The 24815-nt window shown below is 39.5% G+C and overlaps 2 protein-coding genes across 14 annotated transcripts in view; one reads left to right on the forward strand and one right to left on the reverse strand.

Annotated features, from left to right (window-relative positions):
• Nucleotides 1–10002: 10002 nt before the first annotated feature.
• RS1 (retinoschisin 1) lies at nt 10003–20211 on the forward strand (the record flags this gene model as incomplete). The annotated part of the gene is made up of 5 exons (XM_083361281.1): nt 10003–10194; nt 13182–13287; nt 14698–14839; nt 16118–16313; nt 20059–20211. The coding sequence occupies 5 exons, from the start codon at nt 10003–10005 to the stop codon at nt 20209–20211; spliced, it is 789 nt and encodes a 262-aa protein (XP_083217407.1).
• Nucleotides 20212–23099: 2888 nt separating this feature from the next.
• CDKL5 (cyclin dependent kinase like 5) overlaps nt 23100–24815 on the reverse strand; it is a 94951-nt gene continuing 93235 nt past the window's right edge. For all 13 annotated transcript variants that reach the window (XM_083362934.1, XM_083362929.1, XM_083362932.1 and 10 more), the window contains one exon: nt 23100–23464. The gene's annotated coding sequence lies outside the window, so the exon portion shown is untranslated. The remainder of the gene's footprint in view (nt 23465–24815) is intronic.

Consider the following 24815-nt stretch of genomic DNA (forward strand, 5'->3'; position numbering starts at 1 on the left):
GGGGCTGGAGTGGGTTGGACTGCAGCGTCTTGGTGCCCTGAAAGCTCAAGGGCCAGGCTGGATGCTTGCCCTCCGCTGCCCAGGGCTCCAGGAAGCCCATGCCACTGTCTGGAAGTCCCCCGCAAAGCCCAAGAGGGATGGCAAGGCTCCTCCAGTGGATCATGCCCTGGCGCCTACCCCAGTCCCACCCACCTCCACCAGAGACCCACGTATTCCCCCCCACTGCCCCATGCGCAACCCCCACAGGGACCCTGCAACCTGAGCAATGTTGAGCTGGCCACGCCAAAGTTGCTAAAGGTGATCACATGACCCTGGGACACTCTGACCGTCATAACTATGAATCGGTTGCCAAGCATCCGAATGCAAATCACATGACCCTGGGGTGCTGCAACAGTCACAAATGTGAAAAATGGACATAAGTCATTTTTTCCAATGCCATTGTAACTTTAAACAGTCATTAAGTGAACTGTTGTAAGTCGAGGACTACCTGTACTTTATCACTTTTTTCCTTTTCTTTTGGTCAACATTTTTTTGATACTTTGCTAGGTGACTGGTGCTACTTGAATATTGCCATATCCTAAAAGTGGTACAATCTGTGAAAAGGTTGAATAGCCTTGTTCTACTCTAGCCCCTTGCTTCAAGCAGGTGACCCTATACCTTTTCAGACACGTGGCTGTCCAGTCTCCTCTTAAAAACTTCCAGTAATGAAGCACCTACTACTTCTGAAGGCAAGCTATTCTACTAGTTAATTGTTCTCACAGTTAGGAAATTTCTCCTTAATTCCAAATCCTTAATTGCTTCTCTCCTTGAGTAGTTTCCACCCATTGTTTCTTGTCTTGCCTTCTAGTGCCTTGGAAAATACATTGACCCCCTCTTCTTAGTGGCAGCCCCTCAAATATTGGAATAGTGCTATCATGTCGCCTCTATTTCTTCTTTTCTCTAGACTAGCCAAACCCAAATCCTTCATATGTTTTAGTCTCCAGGCCCTCAATCATCTTAGTTGCTCTTCTCTGCATTTTTTACAAAGTCTCAACATCTGTTTTGTAGTGTGGTCACCAAAATTGGATGCAGTATTCCAGGTGTGGTCTTACTAAGGTTTTATTAAGTGGTACCAATACTGCTCATAAAAAGGTGGGGCTTTCAATAAAAAGGTGAGGCTTTCAATAGAGGAGTGATGATCACCATCTTGACATTTTGACACTGTGGGAAGTCAGCACCTACCCACCCATCTAGAGAAAGAAATGTTTGGGTGGGGTATTAAAAAAGGCAGAATATTATATTTCCCCAAAGGAATAATGGAGGGAAAAAATCTTAAAAGGCTTTTCTGCTCAAGTTTCCCCAGGCAGAAACTGAGTAGGCTAGCTCTGTAGAAATTTAGATGTTATAACTCTATTCAGAAAGACTGGGGCACCTATTTATGAGCAAAATGCCCTCAGCCATAGACCCAGAGAAGGTTTGAGTTGATGAGATTAGAAAAAACAAAGACTCCCAAGGACAGAACATTACTTTTTGGGCATAATAGAATTAAGCCATCACCATTAGAATACCAAAAGGGCACACTGAGGCTCAGGTCAAAGTTCATTGCACAGGAACAGGTAGAACCTCAAATACAAAGCCACAGGAACAGGAACAACTGCAAACACAATAGTCCAAGAAGGCATAAAAACCCACCACTCCCAGCTCCATTTTGTCAGTCACCCCAGAAACATACTGTGTCACTGAAGTTTCTGGCAACTCAATAAGCAGAACCTTCTTTCCTAAACAGTCTCCATTTTGTTTATTCCCGGCTTGGACAGGACCCTGATGATGATTTTTCTTTCAACACCTTCTCCTTTTGCGGATGCCTTTTTTTGTAGGTGTTGACCTAAATGCAGAGGCCTTTCTTTGCTTTCAGGAAAGTTATATGTGCTTTATTAGAGCTGTAATTGTTCTTAAGAATTGCTGTCCTTAGTGTTTTGAGAAAGGGAAGGGGAACAAGCCAGAACTCAAGCCAGGCAGGAAAAACATACTCTTTATAGAACATTATAGAACATAATTCTAACCCTAACCCACACCATATTACAAAAAAGATGTTGAGACCTTGGAATAAGTTCAGAGAAGAGCAACTAGCCTGGAGACTAAAACATATGAAGAATGGCTGCAGGACTTGGGTTTGGCTAGTCTAAAGAAAAGAAGAAATAGGGGTGACATGATAGCAGTGTTCCAGTATCTGAGGGGCTGCCATAAAGAAGAGGGGATCAAATTATTCTCCAAGGAACCAGAGGGCGAGACAAGAAACGATGGTTGGAATCTGATCAAAGAGAGAAGCAACCTGGAATTAAGGAGAAAGTTCCTGACAGTGAGGACAATTAACCAGTGGAACAGCTTGCCTCCAGAAATCATGGGTGCTCCATGACTGGAGGTTTTTAGGAAGAGACTGGACAGTCACTTGTCTGAGATGGTATAGGTTCTCCTGCTTGCGCGGGGGCTAGAAGACCTCCAAGATCCCTTCCAGCTTCTATTCTATTCTATTCTATTCTGTTCTGTTCTGTTCTGTTCTGTTCGATTCAAGTTTAGATTACACCTCAGCCTTTTAATGTTATATAACAGAGATCCTGCTCTAGCCATTATTTTAAATGGCTTATGCTCTTTGGGTTAATTATATTTTATTGTTCTGGAGAGTATCTTCTAAGTGCCTTGTGGGTTACATTGTCAACAAACAGTGCCTGCACGTTTCATGTTCCCCTTTGGAAACAGCCTTTTGAGAAAATATTTGGCACAATACTTAGTGCCAAAGGAATGACAATATGATTTATCCTTGAACTTGTTCCTAATTTCCATGCCTCTCTATACAGTGCTTTGACTAATTTTTTTTGCTGTTTTTCTCACTTCTGCGGCAAAATCTCACCTATTAGTCATGCTGCCATTGTCACTTGCAGAGGTAAGTCATTTGCATTTTTGCCTGCTATATAACCACGTTTGGAATTTTATACCATGTGGATTTTATTACCTCACTGGAAAACATGTGGTATTCTGGATTGTAATGCACTGGATTTCATACAGGATGGATCAAATTGCAGTATAAGGGTCCTTGGTGCTCTCTGAGCTTGCTTGTTTTCTTGCTGACATTTGATTACCCTAACTAGGTAACATCTTCAGTGCTAGTAAGGAGTGCTGTTTGCTGTCTGTTTATATTCTGGTGTCTTGTCTTGTCTTGTCTTGGTGGGTGGGTGGGGTCTCAGGGATTCTTTAGTTGGGCTGTTTACTAATGGCTCTTTGGTGGTTTCTTGATTGGGATATTGCTTACTTGATTGTTGGTCTGAAGGTGACCTTGCGGTTAACCTATGCTGATCTGAGTGCTGATTACTGGAGGAGAAGTGCTGGAGTCTTTTTCTCTTTTGGGCTGGTTGATTGTCTCTTTTGCATAATTATAGATGTTGTTAATGTCTATGTGCCTATTCAGGGCTGATTTGTCAGAGTGCCAGGCTTCTAGAAATTCCCTGGCATTTCTGGATTTGGCCTGGTCTAGGATTGACACATTTTCTCAATTGAAACTATGACTAAACTGTCTATATGTTGTGAAATTAAAGAATTTTTGTCATGCCTTTTGACTGTCAGTTGGTGTTCATGGATGCGTTTTGCCAGTCTTCTGCCTGTTCGTCCTAAATAGTGGTTGTTGCAGTTCTTACATTGTATTTTGTAGATGACTCCTGTTTTTTCTTCTGGGGTTGCTGGGTCTTTGGGTTTACATAGCTTAGGATGTTTTGAAGGGCTTTAGTTGGCTTATGTGCTATGCTGATTCCATGTGGTTGTAGTAGTCTGTTTGTGGTTTCTGAGATATTCTTGATGTATGGCAATGTAATTCTTTTTAGGGTTTGCATTGGTTGTGCCGTATTGGGTTGAGTGGTCAGGGACTTTTTTATGAAGTTGCATGGGTATCCATTTTGTTGGAATGTGTTGTATAGATGCTCCATTTCCTTTTTCTGCTATTGTGGATTGCTGCAGTGAGTTTGGGCTCATTTAAATGAAGTCCTTATACAACTTCTCTTGTGGGAAGTTGAGTTGTTGCTTTGGTAGTGGAGCACCTGGTTAGTATGTGTGGTTTTTGTCAGTGTGTAAGAAATTTTATGAACTGGAATAGCCATAGCAACAAACCAGCCAATGAGAACTGTTTTTGATTAAGACATAGTATTGGCAAATGTATGTGCACAGGGCACAAAACAGGGTAATCTTTATTTCTTACAAGCATAAAAGGTTAAATGTGCCCAAACATTTGGTAATGTGGCACAGCATGATTCACGCATTCATCTCTTGCACAGAAAGCAGTGCTGCAAAGAGTGTTGCAAAGGATACCAGAATTTGCAGAGAGATTAAACTTGAAAGGGTATAAGGCATACTTAGACTGTGCAGTATGTAAATCATCAAAATCCTAGGTGTTCCCAGTCAGCAAGAAGAGCACAAGGCAGACAACAAGGGTTCTAGAGCTGGTACATGCAGATTTGGTTGGCCCAATGCAAGCCATCTTGGGAGGAGTCAGGTATGCGCTGGTCATTGTAGATGACCATAGCAGATTTGGGTTCTGCTATTTGCTTAAGAGCAAAACAAAGGTGCTGCAGAAGTTCAAGCAATGGGTGAGCTTCGCAGAAAGAAGATATAGGTAACAGGTATGCCAGCTGCAAACTGACAGAGGTTCAGAATTCATGTCAGCAAGTTTTCAGTAGTTGGGACAGCTAGGAATATGACATAGATGCACCCAATCCATACACAGCAGCTGAGAATGGTGTGGCTGAAAGCAAAATGGAGCCTTGCAGACCATGAAAGATTCACTGCTGGAGGATTCTGGTCTGAGCAGGTAGTATTGGGGCGAAGCCATGTTGTCTGCCAATTATTTAGTCAATATGCTGTGGAATTCCTCTATAAATGATACTCCATATGCTGTACTATATGGGAGAAAGCCATCTCTAGCATATTTAAGGGTGTTTGGAAGCAATGCATAGGTGCATATTCCAAAGGCAATCAGGAGAAAAGGGCAACAAAAGGCTAGAAAGCTCAGATTTATGGGCTATGAGCCTGACTCAAAGAGCTATCGCTCTAGCGATGAAAGCAGGAGGATAGTAATTTCCAGGTCTGCTAGTTTTGCAGAGCAGAATTGGGACAGAATTGATGCCAATTCTGGGAATTTTTTAATTTTAATTCCATTTATATCCCGCCCTTCTCCAAAGACTCAGGGCGGCTTACAAGCTTAGCAGTAGCCTTCATTCTATGTATATGCCTGCTTATTAGGGCTTTCACACACACCCCAAGCGGCATTATTACAAAGTCAGCTTAATTGCCCCCAACAATCTGGGTCCTCTTAGTGGAATGGTCCACTTAGTGATGGTGACTCACTTAGTGATGGTGTCAGCGTTCAGGGAGGAGAAGGTGAAAAAGAGCAAGAAGATGGTGACTCTGATGTGAAGCAGGAAAGGGATGACAGTCAAGAGCAGTCAATTCCACGCAGATCAGAGCAATGGAACAAGGGGATTCCACCTGACAGGTATTCTGCTGGAAAAGTAAAAGTGTGTAATATGTGGTATGAGCCAAGAAACTATCAGGAAGTATTGGCACTACCCAAAGTGGAGCAAGTGAAGTGGAAAAAGGCCATGGAGAAAGAAATGAAATCCATGGATGAACATAATGTGTTCACCTCTATGTCTTTGCCACAAGGTTGCAAAGCTGTAAGAAATCCAATATAAGACAAGATTAGTGGCACAGGTTTTTTTGCAGAAAAAAATGTGCACTATGATGAGGTAGTTGCACCAATGGTAAAAAGTGATGCTGTAAGGTTGGCACTAGCGTTGGCAATGGCACATAGGCATAAAATTTGGCACTTTGATGTAACCACAGCATTCCTAAATGCAGAGTTGGAGAAAGAAATTTACATGGTTCAAGCACCGGGGTATGAAAGTAAAAAGCCTGGCACTGTGTATAAACTGAACAAGGCCATTTATGGGCTGAAGCAATTAGCCAGAAACTGGAACATCTGTTTAGATGTGGCATTAAAGGGTCTTGGGTTCAAGAGTTGTAAGGCTGATATTGCATATATACTGCAAGATTCCACAGTGGGGATTGCCAATTATTAGCATTTGTGGGTGATCTTTGCTTCATTGTAAAGGATCTGGCACAGGTGAAGGAATTTGCTAATCAGTTGGAAAAAAATGAATTGAAAAGTCTGGGTGAAATACAAAACTATCTTGGTGTAGAAATACAAAAAACTGAGAAAGGTGGCTATGTTCTCAGTCAAAGAAGGAAAACTGAACAGCTATTGGAGAGATACAACATGAAGGATTTTAATTCTGCTCCAACACCTATGTGCATAGATTTATACAACACTCTGGGCAAGGACAAAAGTGAAGCCTGTGATCAGGAGATATATCAGTCAGCAATAGGAAGCTTGTTATATCTGTCGCAGTTTTTAAGAAGAAACTGGACAGCCCTTTGTCTGTAAAGGTATAGGGTTTCCTGCCTGAGCAGGGGGTTGGACTAGATGACCTCCAAGGTCCCTTCCAACTTTATTATTATTATTATTAAAAATGTTATTGATGGTTCTGTGGGTGTTCTGTAATTGGTCCTTTTTATTATGGTGCAGGTATCATCTACGTATCTGATCCATATTTTCGGTTGTATTTGTGGAAGTGCTATGGCTTCTAGATGTTACATGATGACCTTTGCTATAAGTCCTGAAAGTAGTGATCCCATAGGTGTTCTTTTAATTTGTTGGTAAATTTTGCAGTCAAATTGGAAGTATGTAATTAAGCAGAGGTTTGTGAGATTCATAATCCTGGGTGTTTTGATCTTCGTGTATTCAATTAAGTCAGGTATACTGTGAAGCAGTGCAGTCATGGATTCTTTGGCTAATTCTGCATCTATAGATGTGAACAGGGCTGTGATATCAAATGAGACCGTGATTTCATCGTCATCTTTGGTCACATCCCTGATTGTTTGAGGACACTGTAGTGTAGAGTTAATGGTGTGTTGGTTTTCTCTTGTGAGATGCCCAAACTTTTTTGTTAGTTCTTTTGCAATGTTGTATGTAGTGGTCCCTGGCAGAGATATGATTGAACAGGGCAGTATGCCAGGTTTGTGTATTTGGGGGCGTCCGTAGAAGCGTGGGAGCATAGGTCCGCTGCTTCTCATCCACCATTGTTCTTCTTTGGTAATGTGGCCTTTTTGATGTTTGATGTTACTAGTTAGGGTAATGAAACATCTATAAGAAAAAAGCAAGATCAGAGAGCACCAAGGACCCCTCATTTCAATCCTGAGCTACAAATATTCTCCTAAATTGCAGTGTGATTGAGGTTATTTGCATAATTTTATTTCTAAGGAAATGATGGAAATGAAACAATCAACATCCTTTGGGTGATGTTATGATTTATGCAACAACATCATAGTCTGAATGAACAATTTGTATCATCTGTCTAATGATGTCATCATGCAAATTGCAAAATGATGTAATTTGTATCATTTGCATCAACACATTTACTGGATCCTGGTGAACAACACATCTTTCACCCAGTCTTAAACCAAAATTATCCTGTATTCTGATTTATAATTTTGATTCAGTTTAATTCAGCCTTACAGCAGCATAACTAAAAGAAGAGTTTATTTTCCTTGCTATAGAACTGGAAAGGCTATATTTACAAAAGTGATTTGCAGGAGGCTCCCCCCCCCCCCCCCGGAAAAAAACAACAGTGAGCAAGCTGCCACTTATTCACATTCCCTTCCGTTCCTGCCTCAATTTAGGGAATGGTTCTTTGCTACAGAGATGAGTCATGTGACGTGCTCCCTTTCCCTACTGTTTTTTTGTTCCAATGCCATCAGGTGCAGGCGCTAACTCCACAAGGCTAATTTTTTATAAAATTACATGCTTGGCTTTCATGTTTTATGCTTTTCTTTGGGTTTAGAATCTGCTCGCCTGCTCACACTAACTGCTGTGTATTCTGCTGCTTTTCCAGTGGTTTTCTACTTAAAAAGCAGAAAGGAGAGGCTTTGAGGGAACTTCACCACTTCATATCCAGCGCAGCTAATAAAAAATGTTAAACAACAATCATAAATCCATTTGAATAGCATATCCAAGAATGTTTCAGAAAGATAATTACAAAAAGATGCACAGGTCAACCCAGGTTAAGAAACTGAAGTAAGGAGTTACCCTGAGTCATGAAATTAGCTCCACAATTTTGTCAGTATTTTCTTTTCATTGTTGATCTGTCTGGAGAAATAACATAATCCTAATTTTCTAATGTATATTTTTCCAGGAAGCAGTGATTTGGTTGGCTCTTCTCTGGAGGAAATCTTTATATCTAAATTGGTACTTTTTAAGCTTCACAGCTTTAAGATGTGTGAACTTCAACTCCCAAAATTCTCCAGCCAGCATGCTGGGAGTTGAAATCCACCCATCTTAAAGTTGTCAAGTTTGAAAAACACTGATCTAAGCATTCTGAACAAAATGGTGGACTTGGGTTCCAGATTAGTTGTTATTTGGCTGTGTCATTCTGGGGTCCTTTCTTAGGTTTCCATTTCTTTTGCCTGATAGTCTGCATTCTTACTACCTTAATTGAGTTGTTGGCAATATGAAGCTGAGCTGAAATAGGAAAACATTCAATACATTTTGATTCCTTTTTACTTTGGATTTTGTAGGAAAGGCATCTTACAATAGTTTGGTATCCAAAATTTAAATAGGCAAGAGAGACTGCTCTAGGAACATCAAGGGAAAAGTGGAGATCTCTAAAATTAAATAGGCATCCTCTGGCTGCTTTACTAATTCAGATAATCTTTTTGTTTCAAATGTGGATTTTTCTCATTTAGCAAACACAGTTGAGACTGGCAATTCCGTCTTTAAGTTTAGTAGTTGCTAAGTAATGGTGTGTGCTTATCCTTTGCTTTACAGACCTGTGAAGGTTATAAATGCAAGAATTGGTAGTAAAGCTACTATTTCATTGCCATCATAAAGGCAAACAGACAGTAAACTGTTGCTAATCAGGGACTACCTGTCTAAGCTTGCCAGTAGTCTGATTGGCCACATTAGTTGAATAGTAAATTGGGTAAAAAATAAGTGAAAAAATTAAGCAAGGTCTAGGGTTCTTGCACTACTTTGAACTTTACTACCTCAAGTTTTTTTGTGATTAAACCTTTCTGAACAAAATGGAAGCAGCAAAAAGTTAGATGTTAAGCAGACAGGTTGTCACGGTTGACTCACTACACAGTCCTGCTTGCAACCAGACAACTGGGGGAAGGAAGGCATTGGAATGTAAAGGAGATTTGGGAGGGAAATTTGGAATGCAAGTATGCAGACTGGAAACCTGAGACAGAACCAACACCTCAAGGTCGCCAGCTGGAGAAATCCAAGGCAGACAAATCATTCCCAAAACAAAGAGAATGCAAACGATTGGTGGACAGTGGACAATGGGAGGTCCAAGTGGAAAAGGGAAAGTTTTTCTATGTTGTTTTTGTGTGAAATTGTTAGAACTGGCTTTTCTACTTCTGCAAGCACATGGAAAGTTATACTCTTCGTAAACAAATGTGCCAGGAGTGTCTTTTGGCTGTCTAACCTAGCGGAATGGTTGACATTAAGCCAGTTCTCATAGAAATAGCCTACCTCGATCCCACCAGGAGGTCAACCCTGAGATGTCAGTTGTGAGCAAAGACTCAGAAGAGAAGAGGAAGTCAAGAGAGCCCAGCTTGGGAAGAGCTGGCACCACCCCAGGCTGGAGCAGGAGCACAGCCAGTTGGCACATGTCCAAAACCAAAGACTGAGAAGTCTGAGCAACTGGCCGCAGCCACAAAGGAGCAAGTAAGGGATGCCTTGGATAAGGGGCCAAAGACCTATTGGGTGACAAATGTGGGGAAGGCAGCAGAGGCGAAAGACCCCTACTTCTCCCTTCTGGGGTCAATGTGATCTGAGGCAGCAAGTGCAAAGCAAAATGGCTAGTCGAATAGGAAGGCCCCGCTGAGTGGAAGCTCCTGGTCACTGGCTGCATCCCATCCATGGAGCAGCTGAGAGAGAAGTTCAGAGGGATGGAGATTTGTGCCACAGCAGTGACGGGAGCCACAACTGCCACCAGCTGGCCAGGAGTCATGAGAATCCTGGCAGTGCTGGCTTCTTCTCCTCCTGTTCTTCAGCTAGTGACTCCAACAGCTGCAGCTGCAGCTGGGGTCTTGACACAGGCAGCGGCAGCAGTGAGCATCACTACTCCCCCTCCTCAATTGCAGAAAAACCTTTCTCCATGGAACCAATCCCTGGTGCCCAAAAGGTTGGGTACCCGGGCCAAGCCAATTTCCTGGCTCAAACCTGGCACCACATGGAGCATTATGAAGTATCCAGATGATGTGGCCCAGGTCCATGTTATCGCGGTCAGCCTTGAAGAGAGCACTTCAGAGTGATTGGTGTCGCTGCATGTTGTGCAAGGGGGTGGAGATGGACCCGGGGAAAGTAAAGTCCATCTTGGAGTGGCAAGCCCCTTGCACCCACAAGAAGCTACAAACCTTCTTAGGATTTGTGAACTTTTACAGTCAGTTCATCCCCTCTTTCATAAAGATCACCTTGCCAATCACTGAGCTCCCAACTCTGTAAGGGGGCTACCCTTTCAAGCTATGAAGATTGCTTGCCATGCTGCTTCTAGCTTGCGTACAGTTTTGAGGGGGGAGGGGAAGGATTGGAATGCACAGGTGAATTCTATCCAGATGGGAGCCAAGGTCACCAAAGAGATGTTGTGGTGGCCAGAGATGTTCTTCTCATAACAACTATATGAGGATTAATTGGACAATGTGACCTGAATTGTCAAAGAAAGGGATGGAAAGTTTTTTCTCTTTTAATTATCCTTTTCCCACCATATTGCCAGAGCTGGTTTTCAACTCTTTAGTGCTGGTATGCTGTACCCAATAAAGTTTTGAATTAGAGATCCAAATGACTCTGGTGCATTTACTTAGTTGGGATCTTTAGCAGAACCCTGACAGACATTTTATTAACTATCAGCAAGATGACTGGACAGACCTCTTGCCATTTGCTGAAGTACCATATAACGACACTGTGCATATCAGCACAGGTTTCATGCCATTTCGAATGGCGACTGGGCAAGTCTATAACCCAATGCCTGAGCTACCAGTCCAGGAGCCCTTGATCCCCTCTTTAAAAGAGTGGATCAATCAATTGAAAAATATGTGATCTGCAGTGCACAGAACCCTGGCAGATGCCCGGGGGTTTATAAAGCCCAAGCTGACAAAAAGAGAGTGGAACCTAAACCATTTACATTGGGGACCATGTATATTTGTCCACCTGGTTCCTACAAACCTTACAACCCTCAAAGAAGTTAGGATCAAAATATATAGGGCCTTTCCCTATAAAATGAATTATTAACCCAGTCAAAGTGGAATTAGATTTATCAAAGTCATTAAGAAAAGTCCATCTGATGCTCAGTTGCAGCCTCCTCAAATCAGACGTGATTTCGCCCTTAAGGCTGGTGTCCCCTCCAGTCCCCGAGCCTATTATGGTGGAGGGAGAACAGCATTTTCAGATTAAGGAAATCTTAGACTCACACACACACTGGTGAGTCACCTAATACCTAGTAACATGGAAAGTTCTCCCAAGGGCTCAGCCTGAGTGGCTGCAAAAGAACTATGTGAAAGCCCCTAGCTTAATTAAAAGGTAGCCCAATAAACCTAAATAAACAATCATTATTTCTTTTCCCCTTTTTGTTATTTTTTTCTCTTCTCTAGGTGGATCTTCTCTTCTTTTGGGGGGGGGGCAGTATGTCAGGTTCCTTAGGAATGCTGCCATGAGAAAGAAAAGTGGAGCATGCATCGGTGTGGATTGAGGATGTTTCTGTATTACAAGCATTTGTTTCTAATTTCACTATGATGTCTCTGCATGTGAATTAGGGAGGGAGGAATGCCCTCGGGGCCATCTGTTCCTACTCCTGCTGACTGGAAAGGATGAGGAGCCTGGGAAATGGCCTGTTATCACCTTTTTGGCACAAAGTTCTCATAACACCTTCATGCCAGCGGATTGACTCCGGATGGACTGGGCATTGGGGTGGGGCTGAAGAAACGGGACTTTTAGCTTAATGCTTTTATGCTGGAACTTCAGATTCCACCTTTTTATTCTGCAATCATTTTCTCTCAATAAAACATCCTCTTTGAAACAATGCCTGTTTCCTGACTTGTTTTTTCCTGAGGGGACAGTTGAAGCAGGTCCTTACAGTACATCTCTAACCTAGTCTCCTTTACAGCCTAAGAAACTGTATGTGTATGTGTCTTCTGAGCCTCTTGGCCCATCTACATTCCAGCTCAGGGCTAGTTGCCTTTTATCTCACCATTTTCTTGGCAACTCTATGACAACTCGCCATAGCCAACTTGCCATGGCCAACTTGCTGTGGGACAAGAGATACACTAATATCAAAGAAATAATAGAATAGAACCATTAAAGAAAGGATTCCAAAGGAGGGACAAAATGAAATGTGACTAACAAAAATTAAAATAGTATTTTAATTATTTTAAATAATTAAGTTGAATTTTTGAATTGTCCCACAGTGAGTTGTCCTGTGGTGAGTTGGCCATGGCAAGTTGTTCCACAGAAAGTTGGCTGTGGTGAGTTGGCCATGGCAAATTAACTGTGGCTAGTTGGCTTTGATGAGTTTGCTATAGCAAGTTGTCCCATTCCATTTCTTGGCTGTGTCTCTTCACCCTGTCTCTCAAGATCATGTCCACATACCATTTTCTGTCTGTTTAGCTATCTGTCTCTCTGTCTCTCAGGTGCATATGTTTATGATCTCAGCCATTCTTACAACCACCCTTTCTTTTTATAGTATACTATACTTGTTCACCGAAAGCAGTTTAATGAGTTCTTGACTCAAATGAGATGTGAAACAAGAACAAAATATACTTTAAGTTGAATTGGCTATCATTTTGGCTTGACCAGGACTTAGAATGCCTCATGTTATCTCTGTTGTACTCCCTATGTGTGCATATAATGATAAATGGCATTGATCAATATGAAGAGTGCAATGCTACCCTAGGCAAACTTGTACTCCCCAAATGTTTTTGATTATACATCTGAAAGGTGCCATTTGAGCAGAGTTGATATAGTCCAATGGGAATTTAGGAAGCAAGAAAGAATCTGCTCATTCTCTGTATATGCAAAGTTGATACATTATTCTGCACTATTTTAGGATGACAATCTAGAGCACTGGCATAGCAAAGCCTGCAAATGTGATTGTCAAAGAAATCCAAATTCAGTGTGGTCCATCGAAACAGACAGTCTAGACTGCATGCCGGGTAAGTAGCATCTTTTTATTATTACAACTCAAGCAAGCCTATTCACTTTAATATTATTCATATTGAGATTCAATACCCATAATTATCAATCAGGATCTTCTTGAAAATTATATGTGACTTGTCAGATTGTGTCAAGCTACACATTCCCAAAGACCTGTAGCAAATGAACATATATCCTTAAACTAATTATAGTTCTTTAACGTCATTATTTGCAAAGTATTTCCTCCATTAAATGCAGTAGGGATTCTTAAAGTGTCAATTATATAAGAATAACTCTAAACAAAGAGAAGCTGTAGTACAGAAAAAAAGGGTTAATCAAAGGAGAAAATCCTCCTCATGCTGAATGGACTTTTAAAATAAATAAAAGCAGCATTAAATAATTAATGTACTTGGTTTGACAGTCCCCAGACCTCTGTTTGGTAATTCTTTTAGTTTGCTGCATTTTTCTACAACAGAAGGCTACCTCTTAAGTATATTACAGCTGAATTATCTAAAGATTAGAGTTACTAAAATTAAACTTGATTTGCTTGCAAACACTGTAGCTGCCACACTGGACGTATTTTAACTCGTTTTACTCTTTGTTGTTTTAATACTTCTATACATGTGATAGTTGCAAATTCTGTGCAACTTCTATTATCCAGATGCCTTCACTACAGAAACCATCACAATTGTTGGTACAATATTCAAACAGGGGCTGCATTTCCCACTACTGCAAATCCTATTGGAGTCCATGTGAGTCCCAATTGATCACAGAGACCTCTCAGCTTGTGGAGGCCATATGGTATCCTTCTTATTGGATTTTTAAAGAAATTATTTATTTATTTATTTAAAAAAAGACAAAACAGAAAACCAGAATGTTACATCCAGTACAGACACTCTTGTGAAATGAGAGGGAATAGTCATTTAAATTCTATTGATATTAATTCTGTGAATTAAACAAGAAGAGTATATTGATGGTGGTTCATTTGTAAAGACTTTGGATTTAGAATGTACAATTCCAGGGTGTTCTTCCGAATTGTCAAATGATTGAAGTAAAATACTTTCTTATATAAAGTTCTAGACTTTATAGACTTGTTTTTCTATTTCCTTTCAAGACAAAATAGCAAATTGTATTCATGTGTGGCTGCAAGTGTCCTACTTGAAAATACTGGTTTACAATACTGTGGACCTTGGTGATTTTCTAATGATACAACTCCTACTTCCCTGCTTGAAAGTGTGCAAAATTAAATCCCAAAACTTCCCCAAATCCAAGAGAAAATAAGAAATAAAACTTCAATCATTTTTCAATGTCTCATCCTGTTAATAAAATTAAGTATAGCACTTTCTGGAGATAGATGCAGCAGAAATTAAACTTTTTAACTCCAGTGTGCACTGTATTCCTCTCCATGTCTTTTTTGTCTTCTTTTACAGAGTGTCCCTATCATAAGCCTCTTGGTTTTGAATCAGCAGCTGTCACTCCAGATCAAATAAGCTGTTCCAATCCGGAGCAGTATACCGGGTGGTATGCTTCATGGACTGCAAACAAGGCCCGGCTTAATGGACAAGGATTTGGGTAAACTGCATTGCAAGACATGTTTTCTACCAACAAGCTACACAAAAGATTTTTTAACCTCTAAACCTTTGCTACATAATGTATGGAGGCTAATAATGACTTTTAAAATATATATTTATGATCCCAGAACAATAAACATTTACTTCCATTAACAGCTGCTGGGACAAATGTGTGGAGGTTACTGTTTCTGTAATCATGAGCTTCTGAGAGGTATCTAGATAGCTACTGTCAGAACCAAATGTTGCATTAAATAAGGTTTTGTATTGTGCTGAGTCATGTTGTGATGGCTGTTTTTCAAGCTCTTTCTTTATCCCTGAGAGATTCCTCCTTTTCCTGACATTTTTCTTTATTCCATTACATGAATAATGGAAAAAATATAACAGCAGCTTTGCTGCTGGTGAAGCAGGAAGAGAGGGAACCAAAATCAAAATCTATATTGAAACGATAACTTTGTTAGGTCAGATTAAGGTTTGTAAAGCAGTGTGCAAGATTTCTAAGAACTCTTCATAAGAGATTAACAGGGTAAGTGACATTTGCACCTGATAAATACTCTTAAATTGAGACTAATTCATAAAATATGATAAAGCTTAATGTGATTTTCTTATATGGTATTTTATTTATTATTACCGAGACTTGTAAGTCATAAACTTAGCTTTGCTGATTTCTGAACCTACCAAATTATTTTAAAAATAATGATCAAATTAGTTAGTTAGTTTACAGAACAGGAAGCTGACATAGAGGGGAAGGATATTCCCAAAGTTTGCTAGAAAGAAATCCATCTCTCAAATAATGGTGTAACACAGAGATAGGGAGCAAAATCTATCATATAGCCCTCTCAAAATTGCCCTCAAGGGGTATGTATTCCAGAAGTAGCTCAATTTTCATAGGATCATGTGATGAATTGTCTCATTTACTATTAAATATGTCCTATTCACAAGAAAGTAATTGTTTACGTGACGTAATTGTTTCCAGGAATCAGGAGAGTTAGCACTGAGGCTTCCAAACATCCAAGGATCAAAACAAAATGCAGCAGCTGACTCCAAGACCTCCATGCTACAGTGAGTGGTTTGGAGGTCCTTTTTTTAGGATCATTGTCTAGATCATTGAAACTTAACATTTTTCTGCTTATTTTGATCCAGGTTCTGGCCATTTGCTGGCTTCAGATTCATCTCTCGATTCATCCTCTAAATATGAGTTTTTTATGGAGGTTGAGTCAAAATGTATGCTTTATAAAGACATTTATTGACCATCAGTGCCTTCCTTCCACAACTCTTCTAGATGTGCCTGGCTCTCCAAATACCAAGATACAAACCAGTGGCTACAGGTTGACTTGACAGAAATTAAAGTTATTTCAGGCATACTTACACAGGGAAGATGTGATGCAGATGAATGGATGACAAAATATAGTGTGCAATACAGGACTGATGAGAATCTGAACTGGGTTTATTACAAGGACCAGACAGGAAACAATCGGGTCAGTATAAGATCCTTTCCCCTTTTCTGAAGAAGTCCCTGTATTTGCATCTATTCCGATAGAATATATTTCAGCTTCAGGGTGAATTGAGAATCCCATTAAATCCATTCCATTGACTTAAATTTTATCATATTATTTTGGACAACTGACCAAATCAGGGACATATGTGTATAAAAGCAGACCTTTTCTGAACACCTTAGATTATCAGCTGAATATATCATGCCTATATTCCATCCTTTCTATCTCTTAATTTTATCAGTGCAGTCTCATGCATTTCCATTAACCCAAATCACTTAGGGCCTTTCACAGTGTATACGTAACTATGGTAAGAACATAGTTTTGCACTCTTTTTGTTTTTGCTGTGTCTTTATGTTACCATGTTTCCCCAAAAGTAAGACCTACCCTGAAAGTAAGCCCTAGCTTGATTTTTGGAGGTGGCTCTAATATAAGCCCTACCCCCAAAATAAACCCTAGTTTTGGAGTGAGGTACATGCCTAAAAATCAAGCTAGGGTGGGAGTGGGAGGTGCTCCACTCACCTCACGCCCATTATCTTGCTGGTAGGACCACTGCAGCCAGGCCTCCCACACCCTTGACACTTGGTGAGCTGTATGACTTGTCACACCATTGTTGCTGCTTGTGGCAGGAGACCACATGGTGCTTCATGCCATTGCTGCTGCTTGCAGAAGCAAGCCAAGTGGTACTTTGGGTTGTTTCCACTGCTCGCGGCAGGACGCTGCATGGCACTTTGTGCTGTTGCCACTGGCCCAAAGCACCATTCAGCCTCCTGCCCCAAGTAACAGCAATGGCCTGAAGCACCATGTGCTATCCTGCCGTGAGCAGTGGAAATGGCCTGAAGTACCGTGAGGCTTCCTGCTGCAAGTGGCAGCAACAGCGTGAAGCATTATCCAGCCTCCTGCCATGAGCAGCGGAAATGGCCCAAAGTGCCATGTGGCTTCTTACCACAAGTGGTGGCAATGGCATGAAGCACCATGTGGCCTCCTGCCATGAGCAGCAGAAATGGCTGAACTACTGTGTGGCTTCTTGCTGCGAGCAGTGGCAATGATGTAATGCATTACATGGCATCCGGCTGCAAGTGGTGGCAAGCAGCCACTGAAGAAGTCAAGCAGCGGCGTAACAGGGGTCTGGGCATAGGAGGCCTCACTGTGGCAGTCCTAAAGTAAGACATCCCCTGAAAATAAGACCTAGTGCCTCTTTTGGAGGCAAAAAAATATTTAAGAATGGATCTTACTTTCGGGAAAACATGGCATTATCTTCATCTCACCCCCAATCCACACTTGAATCAGCCTTAAGTCATCTTTAAAATAGTTAAATATTTAAAGATAGTTTGCAGTTTAAACCGGAAGAAACTATGGAAGTTTTATTATGGGTACAATATGGCATACTTCATCAACCATTCTGTCAATATTCAACCAACAACTGTTGGCCACCATAGATTGATACAGATAAGCATTTTCCTCTCCAGTCTCTGGTCCTTGCCCTTCCAGGCCATTCAAATTTGATTTCCTCCTGCCCCATACTTCTCAAGCCTCCAAGAAAATGTCCATCTTGGAGGACTGGCTTGAAAAGAGGGACCAGCCTGACTAAAAGGTGACAGGTGCAGAGGGGTGGGTGGGTGGGAAATTTTATTTATTTATTTATTTAATTGGATTTATATACCGCCCTTTCCCGCACGACTCAGGGCGGTTTACAGGGTATTTAAAACAAGAAATACAAAACTTAAAAACAATTAAAAATAATTACAACAGTCCCTGAAAAAGTAAAAACCCCCAATTAAAATTAAAATTAAAATTCTCAGCCTGGGCCAGATAGCTCGAAGAGCCAGGTCTTCAGGTCCCGGCAGAATGAACAGAGAATGCATATTGGAGAATGAAGAAATTCCCAGCATACTATGCAATGTGGGCTCCTTTTGAACACGTTTAATACTCTTTCAGAAGATTACTAAAATTGTGTTTAACATAATTTAACAACAGCTGGCAGGTATTCAAAAGTAGCCTGAAGACAGCTTTAGTGCATTTCTAGAAAAGCACTCAACCTGTATTCGAAAGGAGCTCAAAAAAGGTTAACAGGTGCTAGGAGTGGGGCCATGTAACAATATGGAATCAAGTGAAATATTTTAGCATCCAATCTGGGTTTGTCACCCTGGACCAGAGGTTTTGTCTTTTTAGCTTTTGGACTCATTGTCAGAACCCACCTCAATCCACACCTTAAGAAAGCAGAACTCTTGGAGACAAGGTTGTCCAAGCAGGAACTTTTACTAAGGAATAGAAGATAGTGGCATGATAGACAGGATCTGAGAAACTGATATTTTTCACAGATTGATATTTTTAAATGTCCCCAAGCAAGCCCCCCCCCCCACAGTTCATTCAGTCAGTTCCGGATCAGCCAAGTTCCAGCTAGTAAGCCCCTTGTGGGAAGAGGAGAAACATCAGTCCATTCGTAGCAGGATCATTTTCCACCCCCTCACATTTCATCTGGAGAAACAACCCAGATTCCAGAGGGTTTTATTCCTCTCCTTCCACCCCGTTTCTTAGCTGCTCGTAAGATAAGAGGAAATGTCTAGTGAGAAAGTAATTGGTTATATTGTGTTGGATAGCAGGCAGGTGGAATAAACAAAAGTTACTTTTAAGGAAAGGAAGTGAAAGCAATAAAACCCCATGGTTGTTCCCTCTCCTCCTTGGGAATGGCAGAATCCGTGTGTGTGTGTGAGAGAGATTTGGGTTTTGTACAGGAGAGATAGTTAGAAATGAAATATAAATGGATCTGACACTCATGCTGGAGCCCATCTTCAGGGAACTTCTCTCTAGCAGAGTGTGTGCTTTGGGCTTTTCCGTGTATAGTATTTATATGGTTTATAAGGACAGAAGAGAAGGAAGCTAAACATCAGATTGCAAGAACACAAGTGAGTGGTCAGACAAGGAGTCCTGAACTCATTGGTGGCCTCACACTGTAACAAACAAGGACATACATTCAATTTTGCAGCTACTAAGATTGTTGGACGAGGAGATACAAAAACAGCCAGGGAAGTGATTGGAGCCTGGGAAACAGGCCCCTCATCAGTCAACACGAATGCTGATTTACCACCAGCTTATCAAGTACTTAGGAGGTGAGGGCTTGGCAGCACAAGCAAATAACAGTGAAAGACTTAATAGTCAGCCATCAGCACCCCAATCAACATCTAAAAAGCCACATAAAACAGGCACCATATAAATACCACACACAGAATAGCCCAAAGCACACACTCTGCTAGAGAGATTTCCTGAAGGTGAGCTCCAGCACAAGTCTGAAACCTCAGAAGACAAAACCTCTGATCCTGGGGACCGATCCAGATTGGATCCTGCAACATTATCCTGGGACACGTATATTTGCCTTCATTCTTGAAATATTTTAAACCAAGCACAGTCACTTTTGATCTTTATATTAAGATTTTTTAAAAATCTTTAACAAGCCATATATGGGATGAGGGAAGATACTGAGTACAGTACTAATACAGTATAAACATATTTTAGCCATGGAGAGTTTGGCTCTTCTCCCTGAGCAGAATTTAGCAATTGGTTCTATTAGTTGCTTCTAGGCACAAAAACTATCAGCAACCTTACTGGGCAAGACAACTATACAGTCATTTAAGGCAGTAAAATTGTTTCCAAATTATTGGGTACAAAATTAGAAGAATGTTAAATCTTAAGCTCTCTTTTCCCCCTTGCTCTCCTACTTCATTTTCTCTAGGTTTTCTATGGAAATTCAGACAGATCATCATCTGTGCAGAACCTTTTGCGCCCGCCCATTGTTTCTCGTTACATAAGGTTGATACCCCTTGGCTGGCATGTGCGCATTGCTATCAGGATGGAGCTGCTGGAGTGCATGAATAAATGTATTTAAACTTCAGTGTCATCTGGGAAGAGACAGGTGTTTTATTTAGAAAGATATAACAGTATAATATGAGAAATAAATTCACTATGAGTTTAGTGTCTATTAAAATTATACATCTTATCCAGTACCTCCTGTGACTTATATTCTCTGCAGTTTCAAGAAGTTAATAGAATTCTGTATATTAATAAAATAAATCAAGATGGAATAAATTAGAACCTGCATTACATTTTTGAATCCAGGATCTTACACTTCAGTAAAAGGAAAGTCAAAACTTTCTGTGCACATAAAAATGGCTTCTACAAAAAGAAATATAGATTTCTTACAAGTTAACCAAAGATGGCAACGATGCTTTTATAAGTTCTGGTAGACATTATACAACATATGTTCTTCAGAGCTTTAGTGTGCATTCTCTGAAGATATTTCCCATTATAATAGAAGAACAAAAATAAGATTGACCAATGTAGATCATCATTCCACTCTTATGTGAGGAACTGTCTCAGCAGTTTATTGCCATACTATATGCTGCCAGTAATCTTTATTTAGTGATCACAACTGGGACTGACAACTCAGTCATTATTCAAAACAGTAATTAAGTGAAACCAAGACTGGTGTTATGATTTTGCTTCAGTTTTTCTTTGCTTTACAGACCTGCAAAGGATGTTAAATATGAGGTTTGGTCATAAAGTTACTTTTTTATCATCTTTCAAACTATGAATGGTGGGTAAATGAGGTACTCACTATATGAGGACTAGCTGTGTAGCTTTTCATAACCCGGGAATATTTAAATGTGTGCATTTTACAAATTCCAATGTTTTCATCTTATATGGCCACTTGTCCAAGGAGGAACGCTTCCCAGAAATTCTTACAGCAAAGAAATATACTGTTTGGAGAGTCTTATTTATATGATTGGATAAACCAACCAAGTGAAGACCTTCACTTGTGTTAACCTTTCCCTAAAGGTTGCATTTTCCTTCTCTGAACATTTTTCTTACCAAAATAATCTGTTGAAACCAATTCTCATTTTAAGAGAAATGCCTATAAATACACATACATGCATGCACACATATGCACAGAAACACACATACATACACAGACACATACAAATGGGAATTCCCTTCTGTATCTTTTCCAATAATGAAAGGAATGCTATAGAATATGAACCTAGGCATCCTTCAATTCTATACTGTATATTCATTTAAGTTCAGTCAGATTATAGAAAAACATTACTTATAATTTATTATTAATATTTTAATCTTTACACTCTGTTGCACTTCCTTTCAGATTTCTGTTAATTTAAGTATGACTAGAATGTCCTAGATTTCATAAAATATTGGTAGAAGTATGGTATTCTTCTAGTAGCAAATGAATATTCTGGCTGCTAATAAAGAATTAGTATGTCAGTATCATATTGAATCACCATGTCATGTAGCTAATGTCAATAAAACTAGAATTTTCTTTTAATTTTCTTTAGGTTTTTTTAGACATTCCAATTTACAAGTCTAAAATTATGCATCTAGATTTGTGTTTATGTAGCAAATTCAGTGAATGACATTGTAAGCATACAGAATGATTATCCTACAGGAGTTTGATGAAATAAATGTTATATAGATGTACAGAGGTATTTAATGATTATTAATAATTATTAGTCATAATTACTGAACTTTTAAATGTAAGATAATTCAATTTAAAATTAATGGTTAATAAAGACAAAGTTAAATTTACTGAACTGATGTTCTTTTTTATGTTGGATTATCCATGAAGTTACAGTGAATTTACTTTTTTTTATAATTCACTGGAAGCAATCTAGATTTTAAAAAAGTAATTCTAATATTCTTATTTGTCTTAATTTTAATTAATTTTTATTAAATACCTTTTCAAATAGGTATTCTTTAAATAAACAATCATATCTCCATTTTAACACAATTATCAGTTAGGATTTTATTTATAGACCAGATCACTGAATTTATCCTCATTTTGAACCTACAGATGTATAACCCTTTGTTGTTCAGCGGAGTTCCATGTCCATATTGATAATATAGGCTACAATGAGGACCACCCTGATCATTCATTGTGACTGAATACAAATCTTACCAGCCTTCCTTAATTATGTTAATTGAATACAAATGATTTCTTGCAGCAGATGGTTTATGGTTCAGTAGGGTTTCACCAAACCATTTTTCTAGAATATAGGTAATCATCAACTTACAATAGCAATAGCACTTAGACTTATGTACAGCTTCATAGCGGTTTGCAGTCAGCATATTGCCCCCAACAAACTGGGTCCTCATTTTACCGACCTCAGAAGGATAGAAGGCTGAGTCAACTCAACTCAATGGCAATTGAGACTAGAATTTTTGTTGCTCAGTGATAGTTATAAGACAAGAGTGTGCAAGAAGTGCCAGTCGGGAAGAGAATTCCAAAGACTGGTCGTAAACACCATTCAGTGTATTACAGCTTCAAACGATGCTAAACAAAGTCGTAAGCCGTGGACTACCTGTACAAGCTTTTTAATGAAGGCTTCTTATGTAGTTCCTTGTGTGACAGTAATGTCATAGCTGCAAATCATATCAGCAGCAGAGCAGAGGAACTTCTCTTATAACCACAGGAAAAAATCCCACTGAAATGACTTGAATTATTTTAATAAAATTGTTAAGCCTGTCATCAGGGAGCTGACATGATTGATTTTGGGCAAGGGGCAGAGATTGAGATCAAAGCTGTGGCATCCTGTCCATATTTATCTGGTCTTCCCATTAATTTTTGCTCATCTGCCTCAATGGTACTTTTCTTGCCCTCTCTTTCCAACCAAAATATCTTGCTCAGATTGAGATTTGTGGATTAAAAAAACGAAGGGTGGGAATTTAGTTAGAGCAATTAGCCAGTGAATAAGAAGGGTAGGATTTGGAGCATCATCCATGCCAATATTTATTGGATCCCATAGTCACTGTGGTAACAGTTTTTTAAAAAATAATTCAGAACCATAGTTTTAAGGTGGCAGATAAATTATATTATTGCTACTTTTATTGTACAGTTTATTGTAGTTCTGGAAATTCATGCTGACGTTCTGCAAATCATCCAAAGGTCTATCAGGAAATCCAAATGTGACTTTTTGTCTATTCTTGCAATGCTTGATACTTAAGTGTTACATCTTTTGCTGTGCCCAAAGATGACAACGTTCAGCACTGACATCCTTCACAGGTTCAGCAAGACTTTGCATTTCCAACACTGCCTTCAGCCTGGATATCTTGGGTTGCATAGTGAAAACCTGAAATTCAATAAGTATTCTGAAATTAGTGGACCTCTCATTAATTTTGTTTGAAATGCAGTGTTTTTTGCGGTACTCCCCTCCAATCCCAGCAACTGAAATTCTGTGGAACTATGTGTCAGCTTGGTATGTTAGAACAAGAATTGTGTATTACAAATGAATGGTTCATGTTATAGGATATCAAATCAAGATGAATTGTTCCAGTCTCACATAAAAAATCCTTACCTACCATTTGTGTGATCTTGCCATATCGTAAGATAACCTCATCAAAAGGGCCAAGTTTAAATGAAATAATCACATTATCAACATGTGATGATTCCATCATATTCAAATTCAACCTTTATGACACTTGACAGCTATTTAAATAAGCTGCAATTTCCAGCCAAGGATACTTTGGCCAGCTGAAGAAATGCTTTTTGAAAATTCTATTTATAGCTATAAATGTAATCATGTAATGTAAGTGAGATTATTCCTGTACAGTTGTAACAAAAACTTTCCATTCTTAAATATACATATTCAAAGCCTGCATGCTTTTAGTCTTGCATCCTTAAAATCAGGGATCTTAATTAAGCTATGTAGGTAAGAAGTTGTTTTATTAAGCTGGGTTTGGCATGAAAGGTATGATTTTATTTCAGGTGAACACATGAACATTCCAGAAAAAAAACACTGGAAAAGAAGAGGGATTTTCATAACATGTTGTCAACCAAATTTTCACTAGTATTAACGAAAAATGGTGTTTTTTGGCACAGTGTTGATTTCTTGTTAAGAATCCTCTTTCATTTCTCTTCCATTAAATGTTGCCTTTTTTCCCTTTGTTATGCCGTATAAAGGTAAAATGCAATCCTATGTGTACATTAGTGAGGAATCTGATCCAGAGGTTTTGCTCTTTGGATGTAGGCCATCACATAAAAATGTATATTCTAACAAAGTGTGTGTGTGTGTATACACACACACACACACACACACACACATCTTTCTACTTCTAATTTCCAGCAAAGTGAGCTGCAGGGATACATATAAACAAATACATTTGTATTAATTGTGCTTCACGCTGAAGTTATGGTTTGTGTTACACATTGGCATTTTTCAGCTTAGCTTCTACTGTAAACTTGTGTGAAATAATAGACTGTATGTATACAACAATATCTTAGTTCAGTTTTGTATGCTTCACAAGTTATTTTATTGGATAATTGGAGATACCTACTTTCGTAACTGTGAATTAATTTTGCCCTGTTGAACATATGGAGTCCATATGTATTTTGTCTAGTATGCAGATTATTTGGTCTACTTTGAGGGCTGGATTCAGGCCTCTGTAAATGCCTGTAATGTGGACAGTCATGCTTGTCTGATA

Source organism: Vipera ursinii (assembly GCF_947247035.1).
Source record: "Vipera ursinii genome assembly, chromosome: 4".
Classification (NCBI taxonomy): domain Eukaryota; kingdom Metazoa; phylum Chordata; class Lepidosauria; order Squamata; family Viperidae; genus Vipera; species Vipera ursinii.